The sequence below is a fragment of the Athalia rosae genome, chromosome 1 (assembly GCF_917208135.1).
Source record: "Athalia rosae chromosome 1, iyAthRosa1.1, whole genome shotgun sequence".
Classification (NCBI taxonomy): Eukaryota; Metazoa; Arthropoda; class Insecta; order Hymenoptera; family Athaliidae; genus Athalia; species Athalia rosae.
Window position 1 is genome coordinate 20,373,540 of NC_064026.1, and position 13,045 is coordinate 20,386,584.

Below are 13,045 nucleotides of genomic sequence, written 5' to 3' on the forward strand. Positions count from 1 at the left end.
GGTGAAACTCTGTGCTCCTAGTAAAGCTTGAAATTTATGCGAGATTTATATGAGCCTAAGTCGTTTTGGAATCTAGAAATATGTATAAGCGTAATGTTAATTCAGCAGATTTCCATTTGGCGTGAAAATCGCTGCTGCATCTTTAGCGAACCTGCATGCAGGTGTAAGAAGGTGGCATACCTGAACTGCGTATAAATTTTGTGTTGCGTCATCAGGTGAGTTCGCAACGAGCGAGAGAGGCGATTCCACAAATTTAATTAAGGCTTCGCGATCGGAGAAACCCGTGGACGTCCACTGCACGAGTTAACGCTTCGTAAACTTTATAGAGGAAAGGAAGCGTAAAATAAATGATTCGAGCGAAATTCTCGCTGCACGAAAGCCGGATTCTTTTTTTTTTTGTTTTTTTTTTTTTTTTTTTGTGCTTTACTCAATTTTATTCGACTGATTCAAGGAATCCGTACTCTTCGGGTCCTCATACACGGGATGTCGCCGCTATGAATTGCAAGTGAGACTATTCAGCTCGCCCCTATATTTCCATTTCTATTTAGTGAAGAGACAAGCGTTTGTAATTTCACCTTGAGTAGAATGGCTCCGAAAACTAATAGGGTAAGGTAGGAAACAAGGGTACGTGACAAGGTAGAGGAAAGGGCACAGAGCAAGGAAGGAGAGAACAACGAAGGAAAAAAAATAAATGGAAAACTAGGAGGTTGAAAATGATACCGAAGAAGAACTGAAGGAAGAATAGACAACCACCTATTTCATTCAAGACGAAGTAACGAAGACGACAGTTTGATGGACTGCGGTTGTGTTCTCCGTAACCAAGACAAACTGTAAATAGCTCGTTTCCTGGCAAACAACTGGAATTAAGAGTTACTACCAAATCCCGGGAGCTCTTCCCTGCAGGATTAGATCGTGCTTAATTTTTGTGTGTGATCGGAAGTTCGATGCTTTTCCTGCCTTACTTTCTCACCTTATCCGATGCTCTACTGCGATGTGACAAATGGGGGGCCATGATGTAAATAATAATTAAGTCGCTGTGACAATTTGTTCAATCTTTATTCAATTTATTCGTTACAACAATCGATGAAATTTACTCAAATTTAATGATCATAACAGATATACGGGTACAATTGTGCGCCGATATGATATGATCATTCATTGTAGTACATGGTTAAAGTATAAATATACATGAAAAGCAGAGTATTGTTTTATAAATTCACTGAACGAGGAAGATGTGTGTGTGTGAATTCACACTATGATATCTGCTGTGGAAATGAAAGAGAAGAATACAACTAGGATATCACACAACTCTAATTATAAGTAAATTGATCGCAATAGGCGACGCACATGCGGCGCACTGGCAGCGATGAAATAAAATATGTCATTACAACAATATTATTGGAATTGCTCTTACAATGGCGATTATTCAAGCAACTATTTGCAATAAAATTGAATACACTGGTAAACGGATTCATCTAATTGCCCATTAAATTGGAATGAGTATCCAACTGTCGATCTCGATAATTGTCAACTAACGTTCCAAAAACTTTGCGAATAACAATATTTCGTTGGCACATTCTCAACGTATCATTTACTTTCGAATGTTCACCAATGTTCGTCGTGTCACCAATGTTATTTATCTACCTTCACAACCCGTACCAAGAATTATTCCGTCTCGAAGTGAAATACCGAGTCCTAGAGGCTAAAGTTTATGAAATAAAAATAGAAATTCAACAGCAAAGAACTGCTATGCTTGGAGTGAAACGACACGTTATCGTCTCGTTTACCAGATACCGGAGTAATAATGTAATATCTGGTGCGACGTTTTAAAATATAACTAGGATCTAAGGCAGTCACGTGATGAAACAATACTATTATTCCAACTGAATCTCATCGGTATAAAAACACACATAAATCGTATACCCAAATATTCCAAATCTCAGTCCCAGCGATCGTGGAACAAAAACATGATCACGCTACCTCCGCGTACAGTTAAGTTAAATATTCTAATGTCTTCCCGTTAAAACTTACCGTCCTGTGCTTTCGAACGGAATAGTCTCTACTTCGAACTTTCCTCAGCGGTAGCATTTGGAGATCGGGTAACCGAGTTGTGACTCCCGGGACATGGACGCTACGGAGTTGTACCGGAAACCGGAGTTGTCGTTACGACTCCGGCCGAGGAAACAACCGGCGTCGGTAGGGTAGGAGGGGCGTAGGGGCTTCCGGTGAGCTGGTCCGCTATTCTTCCTCCCTCGCGAAGACCGCTCAGAAATGCACCGTGCACAGTCGCTGGATAGTTGCGGATTGTGTGTTCTCCTTAAATATAAAATCGAGCATGCGCTAAAAGAACTGTCGAGTGTAAAGTACACGAAGGATCACACACATTACACGGAAACCAGACTCGATACGTAATTTATTACCGACCACTGGGGTGGTCTGTAAAGCGTACTCCATATAATTCTAAAATTCACTACGAGGTCACGTATGGCTGCGTCATGTGTCACGTTTCGGAAGTGAAACGGCAGCCACGCACGGGACAAGGATGAGGATTACACGCGTGAACCAAATTGCCTTCCCCGCGACGTTACGACGTAGCTGTTTTTGCAGACGCATAATGTTGTACGTAAACCGCGTCACGAAACGGAGGGACGTGTGTTACGACTTGGACGTCGCACAAACATTCGGGTCAATACCTACGTACCGAGTTAGACTTCAGTTTGACTTGAAACGTTATTTACTACCGACCGTACGAACGTTAATGTCACGCGTGTCCCTGTTCAAAATATATGACGTAGTATAGCGCCTAATTGGTACTCACTTAACGTGTTCAGTTCTGCCACTGCATTAAAAGAAATTACGTATATTTACTCACAAGTTGCAATAGACAGGTCTCGTTACCGAACTACATATTGGCAGTGACAAAAATATGCAAATGTATTATAAAACAATATCTACCGTTCGATTGAGGCAAAGGAATAGAAAAATGAATACAAGAGCAAATTGGAGTGCTCAAATATATCCATACATGTATATCGTATGTATACATGTTTGCGTGGATTTTTTGTGCAGGAATATTTCGTAATTACTGTAATTGAAAAATTGAGACACATCGATTTAGACCCACTTTGATTCGTCGCAATCCACGCATGGGTCGAAATATTCGAATTTCTCGGTCTACGAGGGAGCCCGAGCTTAGCTGGAGTCAGGTAGCCACGGGCGAGGGGGTTTGTTGTGGGGCGTCACCTCTGCTCAGCCCCGAAGGTGACGTCTCACAACAAAGCGCTACGCTGCTGGCTACGCTTTGAATTCAAAATTGATCGTATGGCACTTTTCTCACGTATTTAGACCTTGGTAACATGAATCCGTTGTCCAAATTGAGCTACGATTTTTTCCCTTCGAGATATCCTCAAATTTATGCCAAAAATCGCGAAAAAATGGGGATAACTCGGTCCATTCTAGAGATAGATCAATTTTTCTTTCAGATTCAGATTTCTGAGATAAAAATACGTAAGGAAAGCATATTAAACCCAATTAAAAAAATGATTTATTTTTTGCCCAAAAATCGATTTTTTTTTTGGTTCTTCAAGAGTAATCTCACATATAATCAGCTTAGGAAACCAAATCTGAAAGCCAAAATCATTTACTCATGCAATCGATCGAGTAATCATTAGGTGGAAGAAATTTTTTACTCGATATTTTGAGGTAGCCCACTCGTTTTTTTGAATAAATAATTTATCAAGTGGGGTACTTCCAGCAATAAAATTGTTTTTTTTAGTCAAAAATCATAGGAAACATCTAAAAATTGTCGATTGTGATTGTTTTTTACTCAACTTCAATTTTAAGTCAAAAAAGAGCATGTCATTTTTTGATTTCATACTCAGGACAATGATTTACGAATTGAGAAACGAAGAAACTTGAAAAACAAACTGTCGAATATTGTATCTTCCAAAACTTGAAACTTTAAAATATATGATTGAAAAATATTGATTGATTGAAAATTGGTACGATAATATCTATGATTGCGATTATGCGCTATGAATGGAACTTGGAATTTCCAATTCGTTGGTATTCACCTGCGAGTAAAGGGCCAGTATGCGTCAGCGTTGAATTTGTCTCGTCGAAAAGTTAAGCCAGTGGGAGTAATTCATTTTTTATCAATTACAGAGAAATCATTCGGTGCGATACGAACAGCGGGTGTGAGCTCTGCTCCGTTTAAATTTAATTAGAAAGTTTCAACTTTCTGGCGCGGGTTCTGGTGTACGTCAGAAGCTCAGACTCATCCCACGTCTTCGATCCGCACTCGGTACTATAACCATAACGCCATACGAAGTACAAAGTCTGAGACGAGGAGTGAAAAACCGAACGGGGAAAAAAATAAAACATTGAGAAACAAAGAAACTCGACGAGATTCTTGGTGCCACGGCAAAGAGTAGATAGCTGCGAATGTCAGAAAAAAGTTAACAGGTGGAATGGCGGTTGGCCGAGAAAGAAATTATTGCAATAGAGAGAGAGAGAGAGAGAGACAAAAGAACAGCCGGCGGACAGCCAGACAGACGAATGAAACGTTGATCTTTCCTTTGAAATGATAACATTCAAATGGCAAATTATGCCGGTGCAGAGTAATCACTCGTGAATGTTACCTCATACGTAAAATATTCAAATTTCTACGCGGGGTCATAGCGGCAGTACCTGTCGAGGCAATTGAATTCCACGCGCTTATTTTTTTCCTACGGCTGAACATTCGTCGGTTCGAACGCTTTGAATTGAAACGTTCCTCCGTTCCGGAGGAAAAGTTTTTTGACGGACGCGCGCGCGCGCGCGCTCGATGGTTTGTTAAAACGGCATAATAAGATTCGTTGGTACGTCGCGGGTCGACCGGTCTGGGGGTGAAGAAGAAACGTCGGCGGATTTATCGGACGGAAATAACGTGACAGTTCACCTCCGCCGAGATTTGCATTGCACGTTTGAAGAAGAACCTCTCAGATATTTTTCGTCACGTCCATTTTCCCGAGTGAATCTCTCCACGTATTTTCAAATACGATGTTGTTCGCTACGAGATGTAAATTCGTTTGCTCATAACGTTCTTACCGACTAGGTAAGAATGCATTCAACATTTTCCCATCCACTTTCACAACTACGTGAAATATTTTTCCAGAATATCGCGATGCAAATATTTTTAATAAAATTTGCGCGGAATAAAAATAAAACATGATCGCTCTACGATACCTGCGAAGAAGAGACGTGGCGACGGAGGTGGTGCTCCGGGGGGATGATTCGGAGGAGCCGGAGGTGTGACGGGCGCTGCCAAAAGGTCGTAGTCACTGCCGGAGCTACCGACAGCTACAAAACTGTAAGATCCTCTCGCCCAAGGATCTGCTCTCCACCTAGTTACCACACTTTCGCGCGGTTGAGGTACAACTTGGTTTCCGAAGATTCCCTGTTCCGAGAAATACGTTTCGAGTGACAACCTTGACGAGCCGATCGAAGTAATATTCCAAGTTCGAATCCACTTACCTTGAGAACTGCGATACACCGCCCAACAATTACATCGTCGCTAACATTCTCCATTACACAAGCCGCCTCCCCGGCAACAAGAGCGAGAAGTACGGGAGCCTTGTACAGGTTCCAAAATAGAAAAAGTTCCCCTCGGGACGCCGTGGTGCTACCGACGTGTCCGAAAAGATTTGCGGTAGGGTCCCAGAAGATTCGTTCAAAGCAGAGTACGACCTAAAAGTAAATTCAATGATCGTTCCCATACGTTTGTCAGTGCGTAATATCCCTGTTCACACAAAGATTTCAACCAGCTCACTTTGTTGAGGTTGCCAAAACCGAGACGCTGAATCGCCTGTGACTTCCAGTCCGGAAGAGGTGGATTAAAAGCGACTGCGGAAGGTTGGGCGGATGCTTTGAGAACTCCCAGAGGAAGAGTAACCAGAACCGCGTCCGCCTTATAAACCGTGTGCGATGTGTGAGGACTTCTCGAGGGCGCAGCCCAAACCTCGACGCCGTTCGGTCCGTAACGAACGGCCCTTACCGCTGTATTCAACCGTATGTCAAGTCCCTCGGAAAGAGCCACTGGGACGCAAGAGTACCCGTTGCGAACTGAAACATAAAAATGTAAGGACCGTTGAAAAAAAAATTTACAATTTTTCAACGCGGACGTATATCTGCCTGAAATTTGTAATATGCAATCAAGTAGGGCTTGCGGCGGTCCGCGATGACTGAAGCTGCGGATCCGATGCAGCGCAGTCGAGGTCGTAGCGGTTATAACAAAGTTGCGGGAGAGATATAATAACAACGGTTGTGAGATTACCGCGTGGTGCCACGCGATCAGCCGCCCACAGCAACCTTCGGTTTCGAACCGTAAGATTTACCGCGTCGGAGTATTTCGAATATTTGAATTACAATTGCCTATGAATCATTACTTCCACGTAAGGATATTTCTCAATATGAAATACCGATTCTTTTTACGACTCGAACATAAAACAATTTTACACGTTCGAACGGTTGTACATAAATTCCGTAACCGGCCGAAGACGAAGAAATCACTTTTTTCTGCTTTTGCATACGCAGTAAGCGCACACTCGGTCGCGGTAAAGAAAAGCTTCGGGGGAAAAGATGTGGCTTACTGCCCCATAGGATATGACGTGCATCGATCGAAAGAGCGGTGTAAATCGCGCATAGTTAGAGCGGATCAAATGGACAAGTTTCGTCAGTTGTAAAACAAACTCCGAGCGTTATTTATTTACAAACTATCGACTGGATCTGGAGTGCAGCTTCCAAAGCGGCAGCTGAACGTACAACAAATCAACTATACGAATAGCGATTACCACCACGCTTCGCGGTTCTATGAAACGAGATGCGTTCTTCAAACCCATCTATACAATTGTATATGGAGTTATGCAACAGTTGATACATCCGACTCACCGTCATTTCAACTAGAAACAAGGAATAAGCTCGGCGAACGCTTATGAATAACGCAGACGATATACGCCACACTTGGAAACTCTATTTAATAATGACTCAAGTGATTCCGTTTTCAAGATAATATGAAGACATTGTTAATACGCACAGCAATTAAAGATCGAGGAGTAAGAAGATCGCGTCTCATTGAGACTACAATCGAAAAGTAAACCCGGGATAATGAATGGACAAAATGCGTACTCGGAATCGGTGAAGAGCGAAAATTGTTCGTAACGACCCTCGACATTTTGATATGATGAAGACGCTGCTACGTAAGGATGTATTTTTGAAATACATCAATCCGTCAAGGATGCCGTGTATACTTAAGGGAAGCTGTCACCGATATAAACCCCGAACAAGGACGTATGGAGTAGGTAGAGTAAACTTGACTTGTACTACCGGTGGGTTGCAGCCGAGAATACAAAGTATTCGGTGCGAAAGTGAAGTTCATAGAGACTCGGTTGACAGACGAGCGACGTCCGACGAGTCCACAACCAACCGGTCGGCTCGCAATCATTGAGAATCCTGTACCACAGCCTCCCTCGGTACATACACCTTATACTCGAGGTGGAGTCCGGTTCGGAGTACCGCAACGACTCTACCAATGACTCATCCCTATCAGATTGACGCTGATGGACGTAGGGTGATTGATGCACTGTTCACACTGTACCACACGTCCATTCCATTTAAATAATAAACGATTATTAGGCCGGAATACGAAGCCATTAAAGACCCGAGGTCCTCGGACGCCCAAAGCTCCGAAGGCCTAAAATGACTGCACCAGTGGCACCCGCGGCCATTCGGAGACATTCGAGACTCTTTCTCTGCTTCTCGATTGCCCCTCGGATACTTTAGATTCTTATCGGAGTCGAATGAAAAAAGGACCAAAAAATTAAGGAAAGAAAAAAAGTCTCCGTTGAAGGACACCGCGGACGGAAGCTCTTCGATCAGTCGGGAATGAAGTTTCAATCGTACTTAATGGTCTCCTGCCAGCTGCTGATATGAAATAGTTACCATGCCTACCTACGATGATCAAGCAGGGATTCCGTTGCGTCACTCCGATAGTTATACCAGGGCGGTGAAAATTCACGTTGAGCTGAGAAAAGTTGTCCCTTTGTCAAATTGAAAAAACCATCTAGGGGAGTCGAAGAAAATGTGGGATTCTGCCTTCTCACAATCGTTTCAAGGCGCTGCACCATAACCAGGCACGAGCGCACGGTGCACCTAATTCAATATTCCCAGATAAGATGCCAGGCCGTGTCCAACGCTGAGCCTATACAAGGATATGGGTTTCTTTTGTTTTCATTATTTTGCGTACCAGAATCTACAAGGTTCGTAGGAAACCGGTCGTTCATCGCTCACAGATGCAGCTGTGACGTAATTGCAACGGATCAGGGAATGGATCGAAACGGACTTTGGCACAACGACGAACGAGAGATGAATTTTTTTAAGACAATTCAACTTGTTACACGACGTGTATATGGCGAAGCAACGATAAGACGCAGGTGTAGGTACTTTGCGTACGTTGTTTCAAGTTCAGAATAGAAATCTATACGTTGCACGAAGTCATTACTCTTCAAAGTACATGGCAATGTATAACATATCCTTTAATTATGAAACACGCGTGAATCTGCCCCATAGTGTTAATTACGACGATGGCTATTATGGAACCATGGCAACGGTAGAACATTCCGTGTCAAATCCTATTCCGCTGATTCTAAATTATGCGTATAATCCGCAGCCGCTGCCGCATGGCCGTAGTTTAAATTAGTACACTAGTTACAGTCGGTCTTGCCGGTAAAGCCGTTTGCGAACACCGTAAGTCCTAGCAGTCCTGATCGGCCTGGACATTTTGGTCGTCAAACGGTAATGGTCGTGAGCATTATAATCAACCCTTTCTGGACTGGCGTTTATTGCCAAAGCTCTTATGCTGTGTGCGTTTCAAAGCTCTTCGTGCTACCGCGCGATTTCATTTGGCGTGATTTTCGGTAATCATCATTTAACGGCCGAGCACATTGCGCGCCATTAAATTTTAAAAGGCCCGGTACTTAAAGTCAACAGTCATCAATAAATGTTCTAGAGATTACGTCGATGCAAATTTCTCAGATTCCCAGTCTATACCCTCAGTTCGAACCAACAGGTATGTTCGCTGTTAAAGGACTACCTTCCCCTCGTGTATCGCTATAGCATGGGACTGAGAAATGAAAACGCCGGACATCGAAGTGCTTTGAATTACGTTTATGGGTATGAATGCATTCCTATGAATTTATAGCCGCATTCTTCTGCGAATCGGGGAGAAACTTTATTTGAAAATTAACTACCGAATTATGGATAGCGTCGTAAACACACTGTACGAAGCGTAGACGAGTAACGCAGCGGATGTTAGAGGTGAAAAACGCCTCCGTTCGGTAACAATTAAACACGTGCGTGTGACCTCCATCGACACCGGCACGGGGAATAAAAATCATCTTGAGCGTTAATTGATTATACTTTCCATTGTCTCGTTCAATCGTCGTGGTAATGATAAATTGATAAAATAAGTCTCGAAGCGTACGCGCGTTCCGGTTTCCACGTTGTCTTATATCTGTTGCGGAATCACATTTATCGTCCGTGAACAAGGCGCCGATAAGAAGCGGGGACTGTTCTGCCCGCACCACCCTCCGCTTTGGTGTGTTTGATCTTGGCTCGCAGTATATTTTGATGCCGAGTCGAACAATTTGTATGCCACGGCGGTTTTCAATTTACATTTAAATTGGTTGCTTATGGCGTTCTGTCGCTCGACGGGAGTCGAACTCAGGCACCGCGTAAGGGAACAGTCAAATACTCAAACAGCCAAGTGGCAGAACTCTTAACGGGTTCGACGAACTTCACTTTTTGCCCATGTCCGAATCGTTGTAGTCCGCGGTCGTAATACACGGGGTACTCAGCGAACCGAACTATAAATAAAGAAACAATCGAACGTCATAATATCAGCTTTTAGTTGTCATCGTCGTCCTCGCTCGTTATTATAACCGACCCCTCGAACTTCTCGCGCCAACTTTCCAGGTCACGTACCGCGACCAGCAACGATCCTATTTGTTCTATTCGCGATCGCGAGTCGACCTGGAGTGTTTTCTGAACTAGACGTATACTTATGCACACATTCCGTTAACCACAATCGCGAGACGTTGCACTTACCGGTGCACACGCGTACGTCATCGCTTCGGGTTGAGTCATCTCCTACTTGTACGTTACCGAATTGCCCGGAGGTTCTATTATGTTGAACGGCCGAGCGAATAGTCGGTCAGTTTCATTTTGAGCTTACATAAAGGTCAGCAGCGGTCGGTCGACTAGGCAATTTCCGTTACAGCTTATTGTAAAATATTCGTATTCCAGTGACCAACCCGTTGCACCTGAAACGTCCGAATCCGTGATAATCTTCAACACTTTATTCCATGATTCGATCCGATTCGCGTTTTATTTCACGACAGTCCATAACGGTAGAAAATGTTAGAGTAGAGTCCGACAGGACTTTTCTTTTTATCGGAATATCTTATATTTTATTTGAACACTGCCTCGAAATGAAGATTATTTTGCAACACGATTGTATAAAATATCGGACACTGATTATGACCAGAGACACTTCGACCTTGAAATATAAATTAGTCTGTAAGAAAAGGTACAGTGTAGGGGACCGAATCGATTTTGCGTTAATTGGATCCATACTTTGTATCTCTAATAACCAGAACGTTCCCCGGCTAACATCGTTTATAGGAATCCTCGGGGTATCGACGCAACGTTATACGATCTGCAAGAAACATGATTCGGATCGTCTTATCTTATCGACAAATTAACCACCACTCTTGGCGACATTCGCGCGTATAAACTTTGTTATTTACTGTAATCACGTTTCCAATAACCGACAGCGTACACGGTATGGGTCACTGTTTTGTCCAGAAACATTCCCAAGGACCGTCGCAGTAAATCGAGTAGAATATAGCCAGTCTTACACGTTCCAAAAGTCGACAACTCTTTTTTTTTTTTTGTTTTTTTTTTTTCGGTTTTTCACTCACATTTCAGGAGCGGATTGACCGCGGTCTCCTCGAAACTACCTTCACCAACGACTTTTTATAGGCGAACGATATTTTACATGAAATTTTTTCGGTGTACAACAATTATTAATCGAGATAAAGTATAGATTATACCACAATGTACGGATACATGAATGCGGCACTGATATCGAGATGTGAATTCTCATTAAACGTCACCGTAAATAATATAATGCAATTTTGTTATTTTTTATCTGTGGTATTTCCGGGCATCAAACTACCCCTCAGATCTAATCTATTCGAAACAGTTTGCCGGCGAGCGTGTGGTTCGGTCTATCCATCTCTCATACCTACTTTTGTGTCGATCTTTACGATAAGTACTCGAATGCCCACCGATAAATCTTTAGGTGTGTAAGTCTTTTCGGTACAAGACACGACTATGGAAGCCTCGTACCAGTCGACACAACAGCCCAACTTATCCTTAGGTGGATACGGGGATCCTATACGTATACCTGCCCACATGCATCCAGCGACATACCCCTCTATGGATGCGGGCAGCCCGACACGCCCATCCCTGCTTTTATGGTTATTAGACTTTTTAACTATACCAAGGCAAACATCATTAAGTCGAAATCAAAATATAGTATCAGGGTGAAAAGGAGTTCTGTTCCATTCCGTCCTTGGCGGCAACGCGACGGGAAAACAACGAAGAATGCTGCCCGTGTACGAAGCCTCTTTAACGTTTCACGGTGAAAGATTTTATTTTTTGATTACTCGAGCACGTCCTAACGATCCTTTCCAACGGTTTACACTCGCGAGCCAGCGCGGTATAACACCGTTGAACGTGCACCGGGGGCTGATCGCAGGGACTGAGTTTAAACGTTGAAAAAATATTGCAAGATAAGCTCAGTGGTTGAGGTGTTATCTCGCTCAAGGGAAACAAAAGACACGCGATATTTGAAAGAGTTGAGATAACTCGCGAGCCCTGTACCGCCACCGCCACCGCCACCGCTACCTACCGATCGATTGTACTGACAATGAGAAGAAAAGTTCAACCGGAGCGCGTTCCCAATTACCTGCACGGATAAATAATTTCGACCGAACCAGCGCGACGCACGGTGAATGAAGCCGGGGTAACTTCCACGCAGTTTGTAGAGCGCTGCCAATTTGCTTTTATACCATGATTCAGGGGAACGTATACGTACATACAACTGTATAGACGTGGGTATAAAAAAAAGTACGCAACTTGGAGAGTTTATGCCGTTACCGGTGCCACGGTAGTGGCGTCTTATACAATATACCGGTACAAATATATAGCGAAGAGAGTCATAGAATGTCAGGGATGAAGGAGATATACCTAGATATACACTTGGAGAGAGACTGGGTTGGGCCCATAAAGTTATATGGGGTGCCGTGGCGTGTCGAGTTTTTCGATGGCATGCCGATGCATTCGAGATGCTTATAGGGGTGGACCTTCGGGCTGGCTGCGAAGAATCCGTGGGCCCCCGGACACAATTCTTGTACGGGTTCTTACAGCTATTTATTACACGGTATAAATAATCGTCCTAAACATGTCCATCTTTTAGTGCTATCAACAGTTGCACACACGTCGCTCGGAATAACGCCATTGTCAATGGCTGCGACCACCGCAAACTTCGAACAAATCCGCTGATCCTCTCAAAGGTCACCCCCTCGACTTTATCTTTGGCGCGTGCTGCAGCAGCTAGGACATATTTTCTTCTTTTTATCTGCTTGGCGTTTTTTTTTTTTTTTTTATCTCTTCTCCAGAGGGGAGAGGAAGCCGTGTTGTGTTTTCTCAACTTGCAAGAGGGTCCGACGAATCCAAGTGAACCGAGTGAAAATTTATACCAAAACTTTACGGCGACGTCTGATATATCCCAAAACTATAGATTCTGACGAGGTTGACCCTCGACCCTTAGAACCCTTATAATGGACGATGGTTGCAGCGAGCGAATACCGCGATTGGACGCAGCGGAGAGGGAAACAATGCTCGCGGCGGGTGTTCGAAACCCATTCGCAACTCGTATGAATTC

At 43.5% G+C, this 13,045-nt stretch overlaps 1 protein-coding gene across 2 annotated transcripts in view; it reads right to left on the reverse strand.

The window, feature by feature from the left end:
* Positions 1–1,037: 1,037 nt before the first annotated feature.
* Positions 1,038–13,045, reverse strand: part of LOC105692451 (lysine-specific histone demethylase 1A) — a 215,387-nt gene continuing 203,379 nt past the window's right edge. For both annotated transcript variants that reach the window (XM_012411666.3, XM_048656529.1), the window contains exons 11-14: positions 5,810–6,102; positions 5,515–5,727; positions 5,227–5,437; positions 1,038–2,316 (exon numbers count right to left, since the gene is read on the reverse strand). In XM_012411666.3, coding sequence (XP_012267089.2) covers positions 2,132–2,316; positions 5,227–5,437; positions 5,515–5,727; positions 5,810–6,102 — 902 coding nt within the window. In that variant the 3' untranslated portion in view covers positions 1,038–2,131. The remainder of the gene's footprint in view (positions 2,317–5,226; positions 5,438–5,514; positions 5,728–5,809; positions 6,103–13,045) is intronic.